The sequence below is a fragment of the Nanorana parkeri genome, unplaced genomic scaffold (assembly GCF_000935625.1).
Source record: "Nanorana parkeri isolate BGI_ZX_2015 unplaced genomic scaffold, ASM93562v1 scaffold587, whole genome shotgun sequence".
Taxonomy (NCBI): domain Eukaryota; kingdom Metazoa; phylum Chordata; class Amphibia; order Anura; family Dicroglossidae; genus Nanorana; species Nanorana parkeri.
This window is the reverse complement of record NW_017306855.1, coordinates 639,028-658,882: the sequence shown is the minus strand read 5'-3', so window position 1 is coordinate 658,882 and position 19,855 is coordinate 639,028. Positions and strand designations below refer to the sequence as shown.

General features: G+C 42.2%; 1 protein-coding gene across 8 annotated transcripts in view; it reads right to left on the bottom strand.

The window, feature by feature from the left end:
• The window catches only part of PTPRT (protein tyrosine phosphatase, receptor type T), a 301,471-nt gene that overhangs the window by 4,479 nt on the left and 277,137 nt on the right, over nucleotides 1–19,855 (bottom strand). For 7 of the 8 annotated variants that reach the window (XM_018562607.1, XM_018562610.1, XM_018562613.1 and 4 more), the window contains 9 exons: nucleotides 17,499–17,596; nucleotides 17,002–17,118; nucleotides 15,976–16,130; nucleotides 9,830–9,965; nucleotides 8,045–8,194; nucleotides 6,282–6,455; nucleotides 5,005–5,136; nucleotides 2,393–2,518; nucleotides 2,153–2,316 (listed from right to left, as the gene is read on the bottom strand). In XM_018562607.1, the coding sequence (XP_018418109.1) occupies nucleotides 2,153–2,316; nucleotides 2,393–2,518; nucleotides 5,005–5,136; nucleotides 6,282–6,455; nucleotides 8,045–8,194; nucleotides 9,830–9,965; nucleotides 15,976–16,130; nucleotides 17,002–17,118; nucleotides 17,499–17,596 (1,252 nt within the window). The remainder of the gene's footprint in view (nucleotides 1–2,152; nucleotides 2,317–2,392; nucleotides 2,519–5,004; nucleotides 5,137–6,281; nucleotides 6,456–8,044; nucleotides 8,195–9,829; nucleotides 9,966–15,975; nucleotides 16,131–17,001; nucleotides 17,119–17,498; nucleotides 17,597–19,855) is intronic. The other variant, XM_018562609.1, reaches the window with a different exon arrangement.

Below are 19,855 nucleotides of genomic sequence, written 5' to 3'. Positions count from 1 at the left end.
TCCACTCACTATTGACATTTGGATCATGCATAGACTCTAGAGGGCTCACCAGCTAGCTTGTCATATCTCCTTTCAGAAAATTCCAGATATTAAAGCCTCACTCAAGCCTTGTAAATTCACTCCTTGGTGCAGCAAGAAAATAATCAGCCCTAAGCTGGCCTAAACAATGCTGCATCCAATCAGATTGTTCAGGTATCTTGACAGCCAGCGGGGTCGACTAGCAAGATACTGAAGCTTGGCCCAGTGGGAGATTCCTCCATCCACACAGTTTATCGTAGATGGAGGAATCTGTTGCACTTTTTCCATCTGACCATAGAAAATCTGCAGATAATCTACAGGTATATGGCCAGTTTTAGAAAGCTTGAGTGGAATCTCCATTATAATGGTTATGGCAGGTCATTGTCACTAGCAACTCAGGTCCAGAGATCTTTCCACTGACCCTTTAAGATCTATAAAGTCATCTATTTGACCTGCTAATGTCTAGCCATAACTGAAAGATCACTTTGGGTGGATTGGCACTTAATAAGTACACCTAGCGGCCTGCTAATCTTTATTGTGCTGGCTTCGCCTGAACAGTAACTTCTCATGGGGTTCTATGGGGCTGTCTCAGAAGGCAGGAGATACCTGGGACAGGGCCCCATTGAATCCTATGGGTAGGTACTACACAGGTATGGTCATCACACTGAAAGTAAGCTGGTTGGCATGTAAACAAACAGCAGTGGCTACAAGTATGATTGTGAGGTGAGGTTATATCTGAGGAGGGGTGGGCTAGGTTGTATAGATTGAAAGATGGGAAGTAGGTAGGTGTAATTATGTGCATTACACTTACCTTGGTTACCTTAATCAGAAATATTCATACATAAAGTTACACATGCTTCTGTTCACAACACATTACTCTGTGGGCAGCCAGAATTAACTGTCAGCTTCATACAAGTCTTTGGTAGTGGCTGAGCTACCTGCAGAGTAATGAGCTGACAGAACAAGCATGTCGGCTGGCGAAATGTAGATTATCCTTTAAATAAATAGCACTTTGGGATTTGTTTTGTATAGGCATTGTTCTATCTGCATTCTGTCTTGTGGTAGATACACTGTAATGCAATGTATCATTAATTACAGCTGAGGATTATTTGTCTGAATTGAGGAACATTTCATGTATTGCTTTCTAATGCACAGCTCACTATGCAGTATATCAATAAATTGAGCATCTTTTTATCATAGAGATTACAGCTGTGCTTGCAAAGGTCACACTATGTGACCCATGTATCAAAATACCAGTATTAGAGGGTCTGTCAACCAAAAACTGATATTTAAGGTTTTGGTAGATGCTAGAGTGCTAGACCAGCTGACATTTTATGCACACCTGCTGTGGCCATTATGAGGGGCTGTTGGATTTCTATTTTGTTCTGGGCAGAATGGGCCTTAAATAACTGTTTTCCCTACTGCCTACAGCCAAATTCAGACTCTGAGAATAATTTTTCGGGACAGATTTTAATCTGATTGCTGACCTTGAGGAAAAGTAGAGGGCTTCTAACTGCCACTTTAAGACATGAGGCCACAGTGAATGTCACAGGCCTCATGTCCATGTCACAGGCCTCATGTACATAAGCCCAAAGTCACAAGCTGACCATTATAATGTAACTGTGCTGTACCTGCAATGACATCACCACTGCATTTAGCCTAATGGTAAACTTCTGTTCTCAGCTACCACAGCCTTTGTGGCAAGGGTCAGAGTTACCAGACTTTCCATCTAAGCATAAGAAGCTCTGAGGCAGTTTACCCCTAGGCCATTACTACTTATAGGATATTTGGGGTTGATGGTCTATAGTGGGGATATTTCACCATTACAACATCAGCAGTGATACATGATGGTCATTATATAGATTTCTTCTCAAAGTTCTGTCTTGTGTGTGTCGTGGGACCAAAGGTCAAGAGCTGCTAAAAAGGATGCTGGAAAAGGTTTGTCACAATAAACCATGTCCTTTAGGATCACCCTCCTTCCACCATGCTCACCAATCACTGAGGCACCATGGCCCTTTCTTTAGCTAACAGGAAACTGTCCCTAACATGAAAGGACCATTTGGTTGTGTCTGCTCCCCTGGCCAAAGTTTCCCAGTCCTTCCTTAACTTTGGGCCCGATCTCTAATATACTTACAAGCAGTGGACAACTGTTCTGCCTTCTCTTCCATCATACTGCTCTTGCCACTTCTCCAGCCTCTGCACAACCTTCAATATGGAGCGTTTCGAAGGAGGGGTTTCTCTGTAGGCCGGCCAGCCAATGTACTGAAGGTGCTGTACTATGCGATACCCGTCTTGAGGCTGAAACAAAGAAACGTTCAGAAAACCCACCTTTAGGGATGCCTGCCACCATTGTTGTGACTTATAGCCTCCTTACCCGTGCCATGTTACAGATACGAAATATTCGGCTAATGGTGTCCTCATCAATGTCAGCCGATACAAACTCCACCTGCACTGGCCCATAGCAACAGGAGGTCTTCTCTGGCCAATACTGGAGACACAGCTAGGAAAAGAACACAACACTCTGATAATATCAATATACATGCATAGCTGAGCAAGATAGCGCAATGCAATATAGCAGCACGCTGGGTGAAACAAAAACTCTGATAGAATAACAAAGGAATAGGAATAATAATAAGATGCAGGGCATATAATCAGCAATCATAGAAACAGTCCAACATGCCGAGTGCTATAATCACATGGAGAGAGAAATAACAGTTTGATGAAATTACATGCAAAGATGTGGGACGGGCAGCTGTTCAGCGAGAGGGAAATAAGTCCCCCACCGGCATGCCGGAAGAATAGCCGCGCTACTTAAAACTACTACTAAGGTAGAATGGAAATATTAACTAGAGGAGATTTTAAAGAAAACCTGTCAAAACCACATCACTTAATTGTGTTTAAAATGCCAGTTCCAGCCTTATTCTTTGTCTTCGTTGAAGAGAACCTGTCAGTGTAGTATCAGGGGATTTTACTGGAGAAACTGGCAAGCATTTGCTGCCAAAAACGTTTGTCCTCCTTTTGCCATTTGCTCAGGAGATCATGTGGTTAGTAGCATGTGCTGAGAATATTAAACGACTTTTCGGTGCATATTGCATGCACAGCCCCAATTGTATTCTTTCCTATTACACCTGCCAAAGTGAGCATCATCCATGTTTTCTATGGGTATCTTGTAGAATGCAGCAGTGTCTTTGGAATGTCCTTTCAATGCATCGCAGTACACAAATATTGCATTCAACAGGCACAATTATGTCTGTAGTCTATTTACAGCCAGGGACCACAACGGATGGTACACAAACTTGAATAAGGATGGAACATGGTTACTTGTAAGTAGCATATATGAATTTGAGGAGTTTCTGGCTTGCCTTACTTTACAAAAAAATGGCGTTTAATGTAGAACTGTGAACATGTTATGGGCATTCAAAAATTTATATATTCATTAGCAGCAGTATATGAGCTTTGAACCAAACCTTCACTGATCTTTGCAGGCAGCTGCAGCACTGCGGAACAATTTATTTTAGAAGTTCACGCAGAAACACTTTTACTGAAATGCAAGGTAAAGTGTTTTTGCTGTAAACTTTCAGGATGAATTGCTGCATGGTGCCTGCAGCTACAGAGGTCAATGAGCTGTTTTAAAGCTCATTTACTGCTTTATTAATATGTAAATTATTTAACTATTTTTGCTCTGGCCACACTTCTACTTTAAAGTCCAACCTCACCTTTCTGGCACATTTGAGTTTGTAAAACAGAGCTTTATCCTAATGGGGAATTCTCAGGTACTGCAAATGCTGCTGTAATAGTTCAGATGACTGCTATAGGGTTCGGTGACAATGGAGCCCATGAAGAATTCCTTGCATCCGTAGCCCTTCTTGTCTAAAGCCTTCTTTGAGATGCCAGATGGCATGAACAGGCACTGCTATAGTGTTAACTAAAATTATCTCATGAGGGTCACAGTTGGGGATGGTTTGGGAGGATTTTACTATGAAGCCTGTGGTTGACTTGTTCTATTTGTACTTTTTTTTGCTAAAAATAAATTATAGGCAGACTTTCCATACACATACACAAAAAAAGACAGGCTGGTAACATCTTCTTATACTAATTCCCTTGACTACTTTAATGTTTTTCCTTCCTGGTCTTACAGCATAGTTGTCAGAAAAGTACAGATGGTCTTTAAATATCAGCTATGTTATCCACTGGCTGTCTAGCACTGCTTAATCAGTATCATTAAATATTATATAAGCCCCTTTTTCCACTGCTGCTCTGTTCTAGGACTAGGAGATAGTGAGATCCCATAGCTGCTAACAGGTTAGAAAATACAGGGGACAGGGTTGTAAGTTAGGTCTGATTTAATTGTCTTCTCCTTAATTCAAGTGTTTTTTGGGCTTCCAAGAACACCATGGGCCTATCTCTTCAAAGTGATAGGCTTCTTTACAGACCCACAATTCAATCTCTGCTTGCAAGTCCCAAGAGTTTCCTCTCTACTGTGACTGGGGTAAATCCCCCGTTTGCCCCTTCATTAAAATGACTCAAGTGTATCCAAACCCCAAAACAAAAATGTAATAAATTGCAGCTTACCAGACTTGAGATGTGGTGGCTGAATAATTTTTGTTCATTCAGGCTTTTATCCCTTTTTTTTTTTAAGTAATCCTGACAGCTACAAACTTCCTATGCTAAGGTGAGAACACTGCACTGTATATATGGAGGAGCAGCATTGTCCCCCTAGTACATGAATAGTGGGCAGATGTTCTGTAGTCCTAATATACTTCCTGATAACATTGTTTGAGATTACACTGAAGGGTGCACAGGACAGCAATGGATTTATTGGCAGGTTTATTAGCTATTTTTGCACTTAAAAAAACATATGAGAAAATGCTTCCAATGATACATTGAAAAGACTCATAGGGAGAAAGTAAAATAAATTCTCTGTTAGGGTTTATATACTTATATACACTTTAACAATAGAAAAAGTTGATTGGCTGGAGATTTTACCTGTGCAGCATCCATTTCATTCAGCATAACAATTGAAGTGCAGTTATAGTCAAAGACCATCCTCCAGAAATCTGGCACAGTGTTGGGTAACGGGTGTTGTGTGACCAAGAACGCTGCCGGCTTTTTATGGCTCTAGAAAAACCAAGCGGACTGTCAGAAGACTTATCATGTGATCTTCAAAGAAAAGTGTGAAAAGAGAGAAGGTTCCTCGGCAAGAGGCGACCCATAGAGGACATGTGCTACTTATATGGCCTTTCTACGACTGTTTGATAGTACGGAGAAGGAGACCACTTTGTATGTGTCACAGTTTTTCACAGAGCCGCTGTCAGCCAACGACATTAGAGGGTTTATACTGCAGAGCGGCTAATGCACAGTTTATTCTGCTGCATCAGATCACATAATCTGTCAGTCTTGTGTGTGAGACAGGATTATCTGGAAAATATTCCTTTTGCAGCGCAGAGCTGTCAGATCTCCGACACAAGCTGAGAGATCAGGGCCGACCCCCGGAGTGTGACAATCAGGATGGTTCCTGTGACTGATCAGACAGTGGCAAATGACAGACAGGAATGCACAGTTCCTGATATACACCTACACTGATACAGAACTAGGCCTTAACATGCACGGATTGCTGGCAATGTCTACATTATTATCATTTTATAGGATTTATATAGCGCCAACAGTTTGTGCAGTGCTTTACATATTGGAGGGAGACAGTACAGTTACAATACAATTTAAATACAGGAGGGTTGGGAGAGCCCTGCTAATGAGAGCTTACAATCTAGTAATATCTATATAAATTCAAAGTACAGTAGGCATTCATGGTCTTGCAGCAGAAATAAGTCACTTATCTCCGCTGCATGATCTATGAGTACCTCCAGCGGCGTCACAAGGGGGGTGCGTCCCGGACCCAGGTGCCACCATTGGAGGGGTGACACCAAAATGACTGACAGTCACGCCCTCTCATCTCTCTGCCAGCATCCATCACCAAGATGGCAACGTCACGCGCATGCAAGATGATGTCACGGCGGGGTGTCACCCGGTCTTCACCCCCGGGTGACACCCAGCCTCGGGACGCCTTACCTTACAAATAGAGTTTGGTCCTTGGGACTCTATCTATCTATCTATCTATCTATCTATCTATCTATCTATCTATCTATCTATCTATCTATCTATCTATCTATCTATCTATCGCTCTCTTACTCGCTCTCTCACTCACTCACTCTCACTCGCTCTCTCTCACTCGCTCTCTCTGTCTGTCTGTCTATCTTTGTACGTACATCCATGAGTGTAGCGTTGATGTAGTTGCTTGTCTCTCCGTCCAGTGAAATGAGGAAGGGAAGGCACCGATCCAAAGGAAGAACATCTAGAGCCCGATTCTTGTCATGGTTCCGGGGTAGAAGCCCTATACTGCAATCTTCTGGCCTTGCTCGTGGAGTCACAATGTTCAGGGTCTGGGAAATTAAAGCACAGCTTTACTCAAAAAGGAAACCAAATTTGCCACTGAATAATATCACTGCTTGACTAAATCATTTTTTTTCCTTCTCTGTAGTCAATATCTGGTTCTGCAGTGTCCTTGCTTCTCCTCGTTTTACCTTGAAGCGTGAGGCTAATTTTTCTTAGGACGCATTTATTTATTAGGGTCTAGTAAAGCACTAATTTGCCTCCTGAAGCATGCCTGACCTGTGGATGAACTCTGCGGCTGCCCTTCACCTCTTCTCCGATTTCAAACTGTTTTGGCTGCAGTTCCAATTTTGTTTCTGCTCTGGCTCATCTCTCATTTTTGCATTGCTTATATAAGCGGACATTCTAATATGCACACAGATTCAGTAGGCAAAATCATATCCTAAAAAACTGTGCACAGGATAATGTTATAATGATAATGCTGTAACTTCATATTTATCATCATCAAGCACCAATGCATCACGATTACTGGCTTCATGCAAGGTCTTAAATTTTGAGGATCCAAAATGCATCTCAATTAATGGCTTCCTGCAGGGGCTTAATTAACGAGGGTCTCCTGGGTCCCCGGCAGTGTTCATTGATTCCTCCCACTGATCTCAACTTCATTGCAAGACACAGTAGTGACGTGGACGTCAGAGTGAGGAAGCACCAAACACTGCAGGGGACCCAGGAGATCAACACTCCCAGAAATGTCAGTAACCCTTCAGACTTTAGCCATGGATTTTTTGCGAATGGAGTGGTATTCTGAGGGACCAGGCAGTGGAAAACGAAAGTATTCACCTGCTTCTTTTTTAGGTGTGCCTATTTTACATTTTAAAACGTAATGGCAGGGTCACTTTAAAGCATAAAATAGGTTCAACAAGATGTCCAAGCAGCCCACAAACACATTAGACTTTATGCCAAATGCCATAGTTGCCAATCCATGGTCAAACCAGAGTTGCCAGTCCATGGTTGCCCCAGAGTTGTCAGTCCATGATCACCCCAGAGTTGCTGGTCCATTATTGCCCAAGCTATGCCTGTCCAGGGTCATCTCAGAGTTGCCAGTCCATGGGTGCCCCAGAGTTGCTGATCTATAATCACCCCAGGTATGCCAGCCCATGGTCGCCCCAGAGTTGCAAGTCCATGGTTCCCCCACGGTTGCCAGTCCATTATTGCCTCAGGTATGCCAGTCAATGGTCATCCCAGAGTTGCCATGTCTATGGTTGCTACAGCATTGGTGATCTATGATCGCCCCAGTTATGCCAGTCCATGGTCGCCCCAGAGTTGCCAGTCTATGGTTAACCCAGAGTTGACAGCCCATGATTCCCCTGGGGTTGGCAGTCCGGGGTCATTTCAGAACTGCCAGTACATAGTTGCCCTACAGTTTGCAGTCCTTAATTGTCCCAGGTATGCCTGTCCATGGTCGCCCCAGAGTTGACTGTACATAGTTGCACCAGAGTTGCCAGTTCATGGTCACCTCAGAACTGCAAGTCCATGATTGCCCCCCAGTTGCCAATCCATAGTGCTCCCCCCATCATTCATATAAAAACATCAAACCACTTGTATTAAATACATTTACAAAGATCTATGTAGGGCATACCTGAAATTCATCTTTGATTTGACTGCAGTTTGTCTGCGGGTCCAGACGACTAATATTGTAGTAGACGGAGCGGAATTCACAAACTGGGATGGCAGTGTTGCCACACAGGCAGGCCTCCAGAATGGCGTCATGGACAAATACATACTGCTCCTAGCAAAATGAATTACAGTGATTAAGTGGAAGAGACAACTAAGACCTAATAATGAGTACTGACTAAAGGACAACTGTGATGATGCCCAAAGCAACCAGTATGATTTTTTGCTCTAATCTTCTAAACTACTCTAGCAAAATAGCAATTCACTAAGCGCCCATTCACAGCATACTGCACTGTGCTGCAATGCACGCTGTTTTGTGTGTTGAGGCGCATTGCAGCATGCTGCGCTAGGCAGCCCATAGAAAAAAAAGGATACAATGCAATTCAATGCATGGACAAATAGTGCAGGCTGCAGTACATGTACGTTGTGGGGGTGCCATTCAAAATGAATGGCATTCCAGTGCACCAACATATTTAATGTGATTTGCTGTGAGATTTGCTGATACACCATACAGCATCACAAGTGGAGTGACTGGGCCCTAAAACTAAAGAAAACAAATAGAGAAAATAAAGAAAGTAAAACATTAGCCAATCAGATTTCACCTTTTAATAAATGGAAAATAAAACAAAAATTCTAAATGGTCACTATTGGCAACTACTTTTTTATGCATTCCTTCAATTTTATTATATCAGCCCCAACGGGGCAATAAAATTGGAGCAAAAAAATGCAAAGCAGGATGTTTTCAGTGTGTCTGCCGCCCCCCAGGTAGCTATAAGGCCGGGCAGGGAAATGTGTGAAGGCCATACGCATCTCTCCTCCCAGCTCTTAGCAACCTGGTACACTGTGGCAGGCGTCCCACCCAGCTCCTGGCAACCAGTGATGTCACCAGTTGGCCGACATCCTGCCAAGCTCCAGGCAACCGGTGCCAGAGCTGGGTGGGACACTCAGGCCGGCGTCCTGCCCACTTCCTCAAAGCCAGATGATGCACCAACCAGAGGCCACCAACACAACAAACCCCCCTGCCCCTCCGGAACGTGCACAGCCAGAAGCACCCCCCTCTGCTGACTGCTTCCATCACATCTTAGAATCAAATGTTTTTATTTGTTTCCTTTACCTGATCTTTACCTATTGTGCAGATATTTGGCCTTATTTAGTAAAGAATTCTTTATTCTTTAATTATATATACAACTCCAAACTTTTCTTTCAGTGTTGGATAGAGTGGGGGAGGTTAAATCCCCACCCAGTTTATTACTTTCTCTGCATGTGTCCCTTTGGGGAGACATTCCTCCACTTCCTGTCTTGGGACACAACAGGAAGTGAAATGGGATCTCTCCAAAAGAATGGAAATCATATCTTAGCTGCTCCCACTTGAAGTGTCCCCATTAGAAGATTTTCTCTCTATTATAATGACAGGTTTTGGATCTTCTCTTACTTTCAGGATAAATAGAGGAGTGAAGCACTTCAACACGGATACAGACACCAATAGGAAACTGACAGCAGTCCTAACCCCTCTATACCATTACCACTATATCAAAAACTAACAAAATGTTGGCTTTAGATACACATTAAGTGCACCATTCAATATCAATCACGTCAATTTGCTGAAATCAGAGCTGCACACAACGGATTCTGATAGTTCCAATAGATTATTGCAGTTTAGAACTAGCACTCAGTGATTGATTTATGATTGGTTCCACTATGTTACTGCAGTTCAGAATTAGCACTCAGTGATTGTGAGTCCCTCCCTTACCTCGGTCTGCACCATGTTGACCCTCTGTGCCCTCAGTTCTCGCACACAGTTAAATATATCCACCACTCCCTCATTTTCTGCCATGTCCAGCATGATGTCGATAGCAATGAAGCAGCCAGTTCTTCCAGCTCCAGCGCTGTAAAATGTAACAGAACTTAAACTAGGTCAAAACCCTAACTAGATGACATTTCATTTGCTAAAGCAACATGTATCATAAACAACTGCCGTGTTTTTTACATACATTACATTCTTTCATCTTTTTTGAGTTTTGCAAATGACAAATGTAAAATATATTTTTACAGTAAGAGCTGTGAAAATGCTAACTAGTCTTCCACAGCAGGTTCTAGGCAGCTTACTGAAGAAAAAACATAGTAGATTGTTGATCCTGGGAGTATCTGATCAGGAATGAGGCCTTTCTCTTACAGCATATTGGACCATGCTTTACCATGAAGGTTGTGTTCCTTCATCTGGATAAATTACAGGGTTAGGGTTTTGAGTATGCAGGTATTTATTATTTTTTTTCCCTTTTGGTTGAACTGGATGGATATGTGTCTTTATGTTGCTGGTTGAACTTTATGGATTTGTGTCTTTAGCTACTGGTTGAACTCAATGGATATACAGTACGTCTTTATGCTACTGGTTGAACTGGATGGATATGTGTCTTTAGTTATTGGTTGAACTCAATGGATATATGTCTTTATGCTACTGGTTGAACTAAATGGATATGTGTCTTTATGCTACTGGTTGAACTCAATGGATATGTGTCTTTATACTACTGGTTGAACTCGATGGATATGTGTCTTTATTCTCTTGGTTGAACACGATGGATATGTATCTTTATGCTACTGGTTGAATTCAATGAATATGAGTCTTTATTCTACTGGTTGAACTTGATGGATATGTGTCTCTATGCTGCAGGTTGAACTCAATGGATATGTGTCTTTATGCTGTTGGTTGAACTTGATAGATATGTATCTTTATTCTACTGGTTGAACTCAATGGATATGTGTCTTTATACTACTGGTTGAACTCAATGGGCATGTGTCTTTATGCTACTGGTTGAACTCAATGGATATGTGTCTTTATGTTGCTGGTTGAACTGAATGGATATTATGTGTCTTTATATTGCTGGTTAGACTTGATGGATATATGTATCTATGCTGCAGGTTGAACTTGATGAATGTATCTTTATGCTACTGGCTGAGCTCAATTGACATGCATCTTTATGTTACTGTTTTAACTTGATGGATATGGTGTCTTTATATTGCTGGTTGAACTCGATGGATTTGTGTCTTTATGTTGCTGGTTGAACTCGATAGATTTGTGTCTTTATGTCGCTGATTGAACTCGATGGATATGCGTCTATTTGTGCTGGTTCAACTGCAGGTTAAAATAGGACTTGTAGAGCCTCTGTATATCTAAGACCTCTATTTTCTTAATGATTTCCAAAGCAGTTTTAATTGGACTTGTTGACTTGCAGGGCTGAGTTCAAGAAACATTGTTTGCTTTGTGCCCTTGCAGTGACCCCCCTCCCTGACAAGGATCTTTCGCTTGTTATCAACTGGCCGAGCAGTGTGACACTTGGTTTCTTTTCATATAATATAGTGATTCCCAGTTTGTGGTTCGAGAGTTACATGTAGCTCTTCATTCCACCTAATGCTACTTGTTTCATTCTCTCAGCAAGTGCTCTGCTTTGAACTACTTGTAATATCTGAATGTCTACCTAAAAATGTCTAATGAATAAATGATGTTCTCCCCTAAACAGAAAAGCAAGCAAAGGGCTATTGAACTCATGTAATTTTGTATCATATCATTTTTATTGATATCCTTTCAAACAATTTAACATTATTGTTACTAAATGTTTTTCAAGGATTTTTCTTTATAATGTGATATTTATTTCCTAAAAAGAATGTTTGTCTTGTTAAGCAATCAAAACAAGAACGTGTACCTTCCAAAACATAGTTTCTCAATCCATTTTGATTAGGGTGCTAAGCAGGGGAGCAGTATGTCTGTAATCCTTTTCTGCATAGGAAACTGAAAATTACACGTTATTCCTGCAGGAAATAAATCATATGAAAGGGGAGCTATAATGGTTTTGGGTATTTTAACCAGTTAGGGACCTAGGGCACACTTTGTGTAAAATACACCCTTGAGAAGAGCTAGGCAACCTTGGCACTTCAGCTGCTGTGAAACTACAAATTTGATCATGCCTCTGCCTCTGGAAGTAATGCCTGTGGTTGTCAAAGACTTGCAGTACCATATGGGATTTGTAAATAGAAACAAATTGAAAAAATACTTACATATTTTCAATACATTATGGGATTTGTAGCTGCACCACAGCTGGAGGGCCGGAGTTTTGCTTACCCTTGATCTACAAGGGTAGGCAACCTCGGCACTCAAGCTGTAGTGAAACTACAGAGGCCTCTGCCTCTCATGCCTGTGGCTGTTAGAGTCTTGCAATTCCTCATGGCACTTGCAGTTCAACTGAGTGACAAGGTTGCCTACCCCTGTTCTGCTCTGTAGACTGGAGTGAGCCTGTCAGGAGCTGTCCAATCATGTGGTGCTGAAAATCACTACTGGCTAAAAGAAAAAAAAAGAATAGAATGTTTTGTTCTGGTGTTGGCGATCACACTGCGGAGGGGGCGTGTTAAGTCAATGGCACCGCATAAGTAGAAAGGTTCTTGTCGCACTCCTTACCGGAAATCCGATGTAATGGGAAGGTTGTTTGTAATGACGCCTATTCGTCAACGCTGAAGCCTGATGAAGGGACCCTGCGAGGTCCCGAAAGCGTTTGTATCCATTCTGACAACTTGTTCAAGAAAATGAGCATTTGGTGATTCCAAAAGGATCTTCGGTGTGCTGGTGACATTTTTCACATTTATGGCACCGCCACGCCGCCTCCTGCCCCAGAACACAGGGAGGCTTCCACTATACGATCCAGGGCATTCTGGCCACTAACCGTGCCGTAACGCACTGGAGATGGTATGATCCGCCCCTAAAGAGCCAATTTCTAAATCTTTCATTCAGCATTCATATGGCATTCCCACCACTAGATGGAGTCAAAGAGCATCAGAAATTCTTATGCTCCTCAGCTCCATCTAGACGCAAGAATGGGTGGGAGATTTATAAATCACCCCTTAATTTTTTTTTTTAGATACACTTTAATTTTTCTGCACAAGTCAAGTCTGCATGAGTTACATACATTCAGAAATATTAGCGCAGGCTTGATATTCACTTGTACTGGTACCCATCAAATTCAAGAAAATGTGCCCTTTTTAATGCAAACTACAACAATCACTACTCTAAATAAACTGTAAAATATGCGTAAGGCACAACAACATGCTTGATAGGCAATGTACATCACTAGCTGTTAATGCAGCATGATGCCATGGCAATTTTTCATTGAAATGGCACTCAGCAAATAAATTTGCTTTGCATTCTAATGCGCATTCCGCCATAAGTGATGATAGCATCTGTTATGAAATATCAAAACACTTGGCTTTTGCTAAGACGTAGTGACTTTTATTAAATCGACCCCCTTATGTGGCTCCTCACTGCTGGCTATGGATGATTGTTGCCCACAAGCTGGAACAAGTTTGGGAAGCTCTGATGCTGAGCATGAATTATTTTTGGTAGTATTAGTGGAATCATTTTTATTATATCTATTGATTTATATTGAAATCTTCCCCAGCAATGCAAAAATGAGAACATTTGGTGGCTATAACAATTAAATACTAGGGATTAGCACAGGAAAACAAACCCCGCCACAAAGAATTTACAATCCATGTAGAAGGATTAGAGACAAGGGGTGAGGGATGTTTGGCAGAAGCAGTTGCTTTATGAAAATGGGTTCAAAAGGTTAATTTATTGACTTGAAGGCTCAGTCAATATCTGATGGCATAAGAAAGTCCCATAGAAGCAAAACAACACAAGAGAAGGTGTGAGTGCCAAGTGGTGATCACAGAAAGACAGACGATAAAGAGACCCTGTCGCCAACTTCAAAAGTAAATAAGTAAGCTTTTCAAAGCATACGTTCACTGTTTTCCTTTCCAAAAAATAATTGTATTCACTTGCACTGTGCCTTTGAACTTTCTAGCAAATTTGACTATTCCAGGAAGCATCAATTCCCTAGCACAGCCCCTCCCTCTTTGTACATCGTATCGCCTTCCTCTTTCCTGGGAGTGTCTAATTACTTTCTGAGCTGGCCCAGCTCCTCTGCCCCTCCCTTCCCCTTCATATAATCTTTTATGTAGCTGCCAAGGAAGAAACAGGGGAAAACGTGTGAGTGACTGCTGGCATCAAATCCAAGATGGCGGCACTCAGCTACAGTCTCAGAGCTTTTGGATGTCTACACAAGTGAAGTTTTTACAAGTAAAAACCATACCTGAAAGTGATATTAAACCCTTGTGTGTGTTTTTTTAAATTTAGCACAGAAGATCCACACTTATTTAATAAACTTATTTTTTTTTAATTTAAAACTTCCCATTTTAATTTACTTTTTTTTCAGTTCTCAAACCATGGCCTTCTCCTCCTATTTATGGGTTTCTCCTTTACCTATCAGGTGGTAAAGGAGACACCAGTGCATAGACATTCTCGGCCATCACCTGAGCCAAGCTGCGTGCATCCACTGAAACACACAGCGCTCTGCAAGCCACACCCCTGCTCCCGCCTCCTTCTTCCTCAAAGCAATTTGGGATCCCTGGGGGGGCTGTCATGGAAAGATAATGGGGCATTTTTTACCTCAAAAGAGAACTAAAGCCAAACCTTTTTTTGGCTTAAGTCCTCTTTTGGGCCACAGGAGTACATAACCCAAACTCAGCAAATAGTGGGCTACTGCAGTGCAGAGCCACACTGTAGCTGGGAAAGACCTGACAATATTGTCGGGATCCACCCCACTGCCTGATTGACAGCTGGCTCTGCCTCTCTAGAGCTAGAGCCACCTGTGCCCACCTCCTCTCCTATTTGTCCCACCAATGAGCACTAGAGGATCAGAGAGAGGGGAGGGGGAATCGTTGCAGGGACCGGTGACTGACAGTCACTGTTCACTGCAGAGGGAAGACTGAGGTACGTGATCGCTCAGCTCTCGATCTATAGAGACAGCATGTGACAGCTGCCATGTCACTCGCCATTTCTAAGTATTGGGAAGAATACATTTTACCTTCCCAATACTTCTCCTTTAATGCAGAGAATGCATTAGGGTAAAAAATGCATAGCCTTTCGTACTAATTGAAATGCATATACAGTATAGGACCCGATAAACTATCAGTGGTGCGACAGCATAGATTATTACATTTTTTACTAGAGCAACAAACAATACTTTGTAATGCATGTTCCTCTAGAATGTGACATGTGCATCAGAAACAGGAAAATCCTTCTTTGTGACATCTCATAGAAATGTCCCAATTTGTGTTATATATAATTGAAAAAAAAAGATATGTTTTGGGAGCATATAATAGGTGCGCTTGTGCGCCAAGTAGTGGATGTCACAGGACGTCTTACAAACTGTGATCACTGTGACATAAGAGATAATAGTATTCTAAAATATTTATGTCACTCATTCCTGGGACATTCATACACGGTGTTGAATTAATTTGTTGACTGGCTGGTAAGTGTTTTGGCAATGTGCACCTTGCTTTAAAAGAATGGTTATTGGTTGCTGGGACATATTGGAGGCCTCCAGTTGCCTTTGTGCTGTGCTGGCCTTGTGGTGTGTCTCCACACACCAAAGTGGAATTAGTTACCTCTAGGCATACCTTAATTTAAAACAGAACTCCAGGCAAATCAAATCTTAACCCTTACAGTGGGGCTACTCCTGTGCTGCAATGGATAAGTGCTCATTTTGTCTGGGGAGCTAAAATAACAAAGTTATACTCACCTGAACCGCAATCCCGCAATGTTTAATTGTTGGTCACGCACCCTTCTATACTGGCTTTGGGTAAGAGTACGGGACAGTATGTTGAATGATGATAGACAATTGGTCACAATTTGCAACTTTCTTTGCAACAATTTTGCACTAAATTTCATTCTCACAATTCATCACTCCATCAGATAAGATTTTTGTTGAAATTAATGGTCTAACCACATGGTCCCTTCAATGAAAATCGACAAAACAGCGAGGATAATGACAACACCAGGAGAGCTGATACCTGCAGTGCACAGTGATGGGTCCAGCATCTGGTGGGTTGAGAAATTTCACCTGCCTTACAAAGCCTAACAGGCCTGTGGCATAGCATGGAACACCATGGTCCGGCCAACTGGTAAAATGAAACTGGCGAATCTCCCGTATGTCATGTGACCCTTTCTGGGGGGGAAAAAAAGAGTAGTCTCCTGAACATAACTGACCTCATTTATCAAACTAACATCAGACATTCTTCCAGATTAAGTGCATTTATCAAAGTGTCTAACAGGTAATAACTGTCAATGGCTGTCTGCATTTTCAACGGTCTGTTCAGTCTGATCGGACTTGATCGACTGCAAGTCAAAAGAATCATTTGATACATAACAAAAAAGCAAATTTTGCTACACCGATTCAATCGCTTTTAATGACAAAAGTTGATTACAATCTGTCAGCTGTCGCTGTGGAAGTGATCATTATGTGCTTCAATGGACACAAATAACACCAATTGTTCAAATGATGCCGGTACTAATGATCTTTAAACCAATCATTTGAAGAAGCAGTCAAAATATTTAATTGTCTGTATCAGGGTATCCAAACGTTGGCCCCCCAGCTGCTGTGGAACTACAAGTCCCATAAGGCATGCAAGACTCTGAAGGCCATAGCCATGACTTCAGAGGCAAATGCATGATGGAATTCATAGTTTCACCACAGTTGGAAGACTGAAGTTTGGCTACCCTTGGAATATATCTTCAATTTGGTTTAACTGGATCAAACTAGTAATAATAATTATAATAATAACTGATATTCACCAGCTTCGATCACCATATTAAAATGATAGGTTCATTGAACCATTGGATGGATGTGGGTGTAAGGCCACACAAAGGCAGGCTGGTGTTATGTATTAATTATTATTATTAATCATTTTATTTTTGTAACATGGGAGATTGAAGCCGAGTATCTTTTTGACTGCTGTAGGTCAATGCTGATGGATTCAGGACAATACTATGATAAATGAAGCCCAAACACAACTCTCCATAGCAAGAAAGGCACCTACCTTCTGCACAGAGAACGTCCGAATGATGTATTCTGCTAATGGCTCTGTTTCTATCAGGGCCACCTTGATGTCACCATACACCTCAGTGTCATCAGGCCAGTATCTGACACACTTCACCTAGGGAAAATGTAATGTTACAACATAACATTCAATGTGACAGTATTATTTAGTTACAAAGGACATCCAGCTATACAGCCAAGATCAAATGGAAATAGTGGTGCGGCCAATCAATCGTAAGCTTTAATTTATCTATCTTACAATGTCAAATTGACAGCTTGAAACTGATAGGGTGAGATGGACAACACATGTTTCTTCACTAAGAAACCAAGGCCCAAAATGTTACATTTTAACTAATTTGGCATGGCCTCTTTCGAGGTGTCATTGCCTAGTTTCCTGATTATCAGTGTGTGTTAGTGTCCAATAAAATTGTTCCCCTCGTCAGTCTTATAAGATGGCTGCTTTTTGTAATTGTTTTTTTTCAGACTTTTGTTCCTTACCCTTCCGACCTCCACCAGATTTGTCACCATGACCACACTGGCTGAGTTCTCCTGCCATATCATCCTCCAGAAGTCCTTCACAGTTTCTTGCATAGGACCTAAAAAGGAAAGACATCAATGAAGACCAAATAAAGCAATACACAAAAAAATAGGCAGCGTGGTCATATTAGTTAATAACAAAGGACCCACCTCATCATATTGTATTGCAGAACTGCAAACGTTTATATACAAGTGATAAGCCATAACTGATCTGTATAGTTACAGAAACTGTGGAGTAATTTAACCTCAAAGTTCACAGCAGAAGTAATACATTTGTTCAAGTATATTTCTTAGCAGCTCAGTGCCCCCTTCTGCCTATTCCAGCAGTGACTCTGCTTCTCGCTCCCAGGAGTGACTCAGCTCCCCCTTCTCCTCCATTCTAGCAGTGACTCACCAACACAGCTCCACCTTCTCCCTCTTCCAGCAGTGACTCACCAACACAGCTCCACCTTCTCCCTCTTCCAGCAGTGACTCACCAACACAGCTCCACCTTCTCCCTCTTCCAGCAGTGACTCACCAACACAGCTCCACCTTCTCCCTCTTCCAGCAGTGACTCAACAGCTCAGCTCCACCTTCTCCCTCTTCCAGCAGTGACTCAACAGCTCAGCTCCCCTTCTCCTTCTTCCAGCAGTGATTCAACAGCTCAGATCCCCCTTCTGTCTCTTGCAGCAGTGACTCAACAGCTCAGCACCCCCTTCTCCCTCTCCCAGCAGTGACCCAAAAGCTCAGCTCCCCCTTCTCCTCCATTCTAGCAGTGACTCATCAACACAGCTCCCCTTTCTCCATCTGCCAGCAGTGATTCAATAGCTCAGCTCCCCCTTCTGTCTCTTGAAGCAGTGACAACAGCTCAGCTCCCCCTTCTCCCTCTTCCAGCAGTGACTCAACAGCTCAGCTCCCCCTTCTCCCTCTTCCAGCAGTGACTCAACAGCTCAGCTCCCCCTTCTCCCTCTTCCAGCAGTGACTCAACAGCGCAGCTCCCCCTTCTCCCGCTCCCAGCAGTGACTCAAAAGTTCAGCTCCCCCTTCTCCCTCTTCCAGCAGTGACTCAACAGCTCAACTTCACCTGCTCCCTGTTCAGCAGTGACTCATCAGCCCACATCACCTTCTTCCTCTACAAGCAGCTTGTTTTTAAGCTTATGCACTACTAGTTATAAATATGTTAATACATGGATGTCTGTCTATAGCCTGGTTCCCTTTAAGAATCAGCTCTTTAAACAAACATGTAACGTGGAATTGATATTGTTTTGCAGCCATTGATTTAACACTTCTTACTCTTCCACAATCTGACAACACTGTCACCCTTTCTGTTTTTTCACCTTTTACTTTGTTTATACCCCCTCATTCATCTGGATTGTAAGAGTGTTATCACATTGTCTGTTTCACTATGTAAAAAATTTGCAGTCCTTGTTACAGAAATCTGGATGTGTCTCTATTACTCACCTTGTTTATAACACTTTGTACAGCTCTGAGGACATGACAGCACTATAAACTAGCAATACTAATAGCAACAACAGTATGCTGATTTTTTTTTTACATTGCATATTATAAAATGATCGCTATATTTGAATGGTTATGATGGGCATTCATCTTTTTTATTTATTACACTTTTCATAACTTGTAGCCAGAAAACCTTGGCACTGTTCTCTCCTCTGGCAATATCCCCTTTACAATGCAGTTTAGAGAGGAACTCCAGCCTTGCCTTCAGGCTTGCACAGTATTACCGGCTCCTCTCCTGGACTAAAATTGCTTACTCTGATTTCACTGCACACTGTGAGCTTCTCACAATGTGCATTAGAAGCTGCTGCAAGTCAGACAGAGCCTTCCTCATTTCCTGGTTGGAGGATGTCCTGCATCAGATAGCACTTTTCTCTCCACCCTGACTATTCCTCACCCACCCCTTTTATTCATTAGACTTCAGAGGCTCATGACATATGTGAGCATTAGCATGTAAATACAGCCTGCCTAGGAACGCCCACTACTCCAGACTGGCACCCACCCATCAAGGCTTTTTGATATTTGCATAACTCCTCCCAAGTGCCAGCCCACTGCTTATATTAGTGCTGAGGGCTCTTGAAAGAAGTACTGAGATAGGGTGCTGTAATGTTTTCGGGAAGCTACGTACAGCACCCTGCTGGCCCCTCCCAGCAGCTATCACGATCTGATTGCTTTGCATAGAGAAGCACAGAAACCCAATGATGACATCACTGAATCTAACATAAGGAATGTTATGATTATATCTAAAAATGTTATTAAAGTGACATTAAAGGATAATTCTTAATTCACCCCCCCCCCCCCCAAAATGAGGTAGAGGAGCTACTC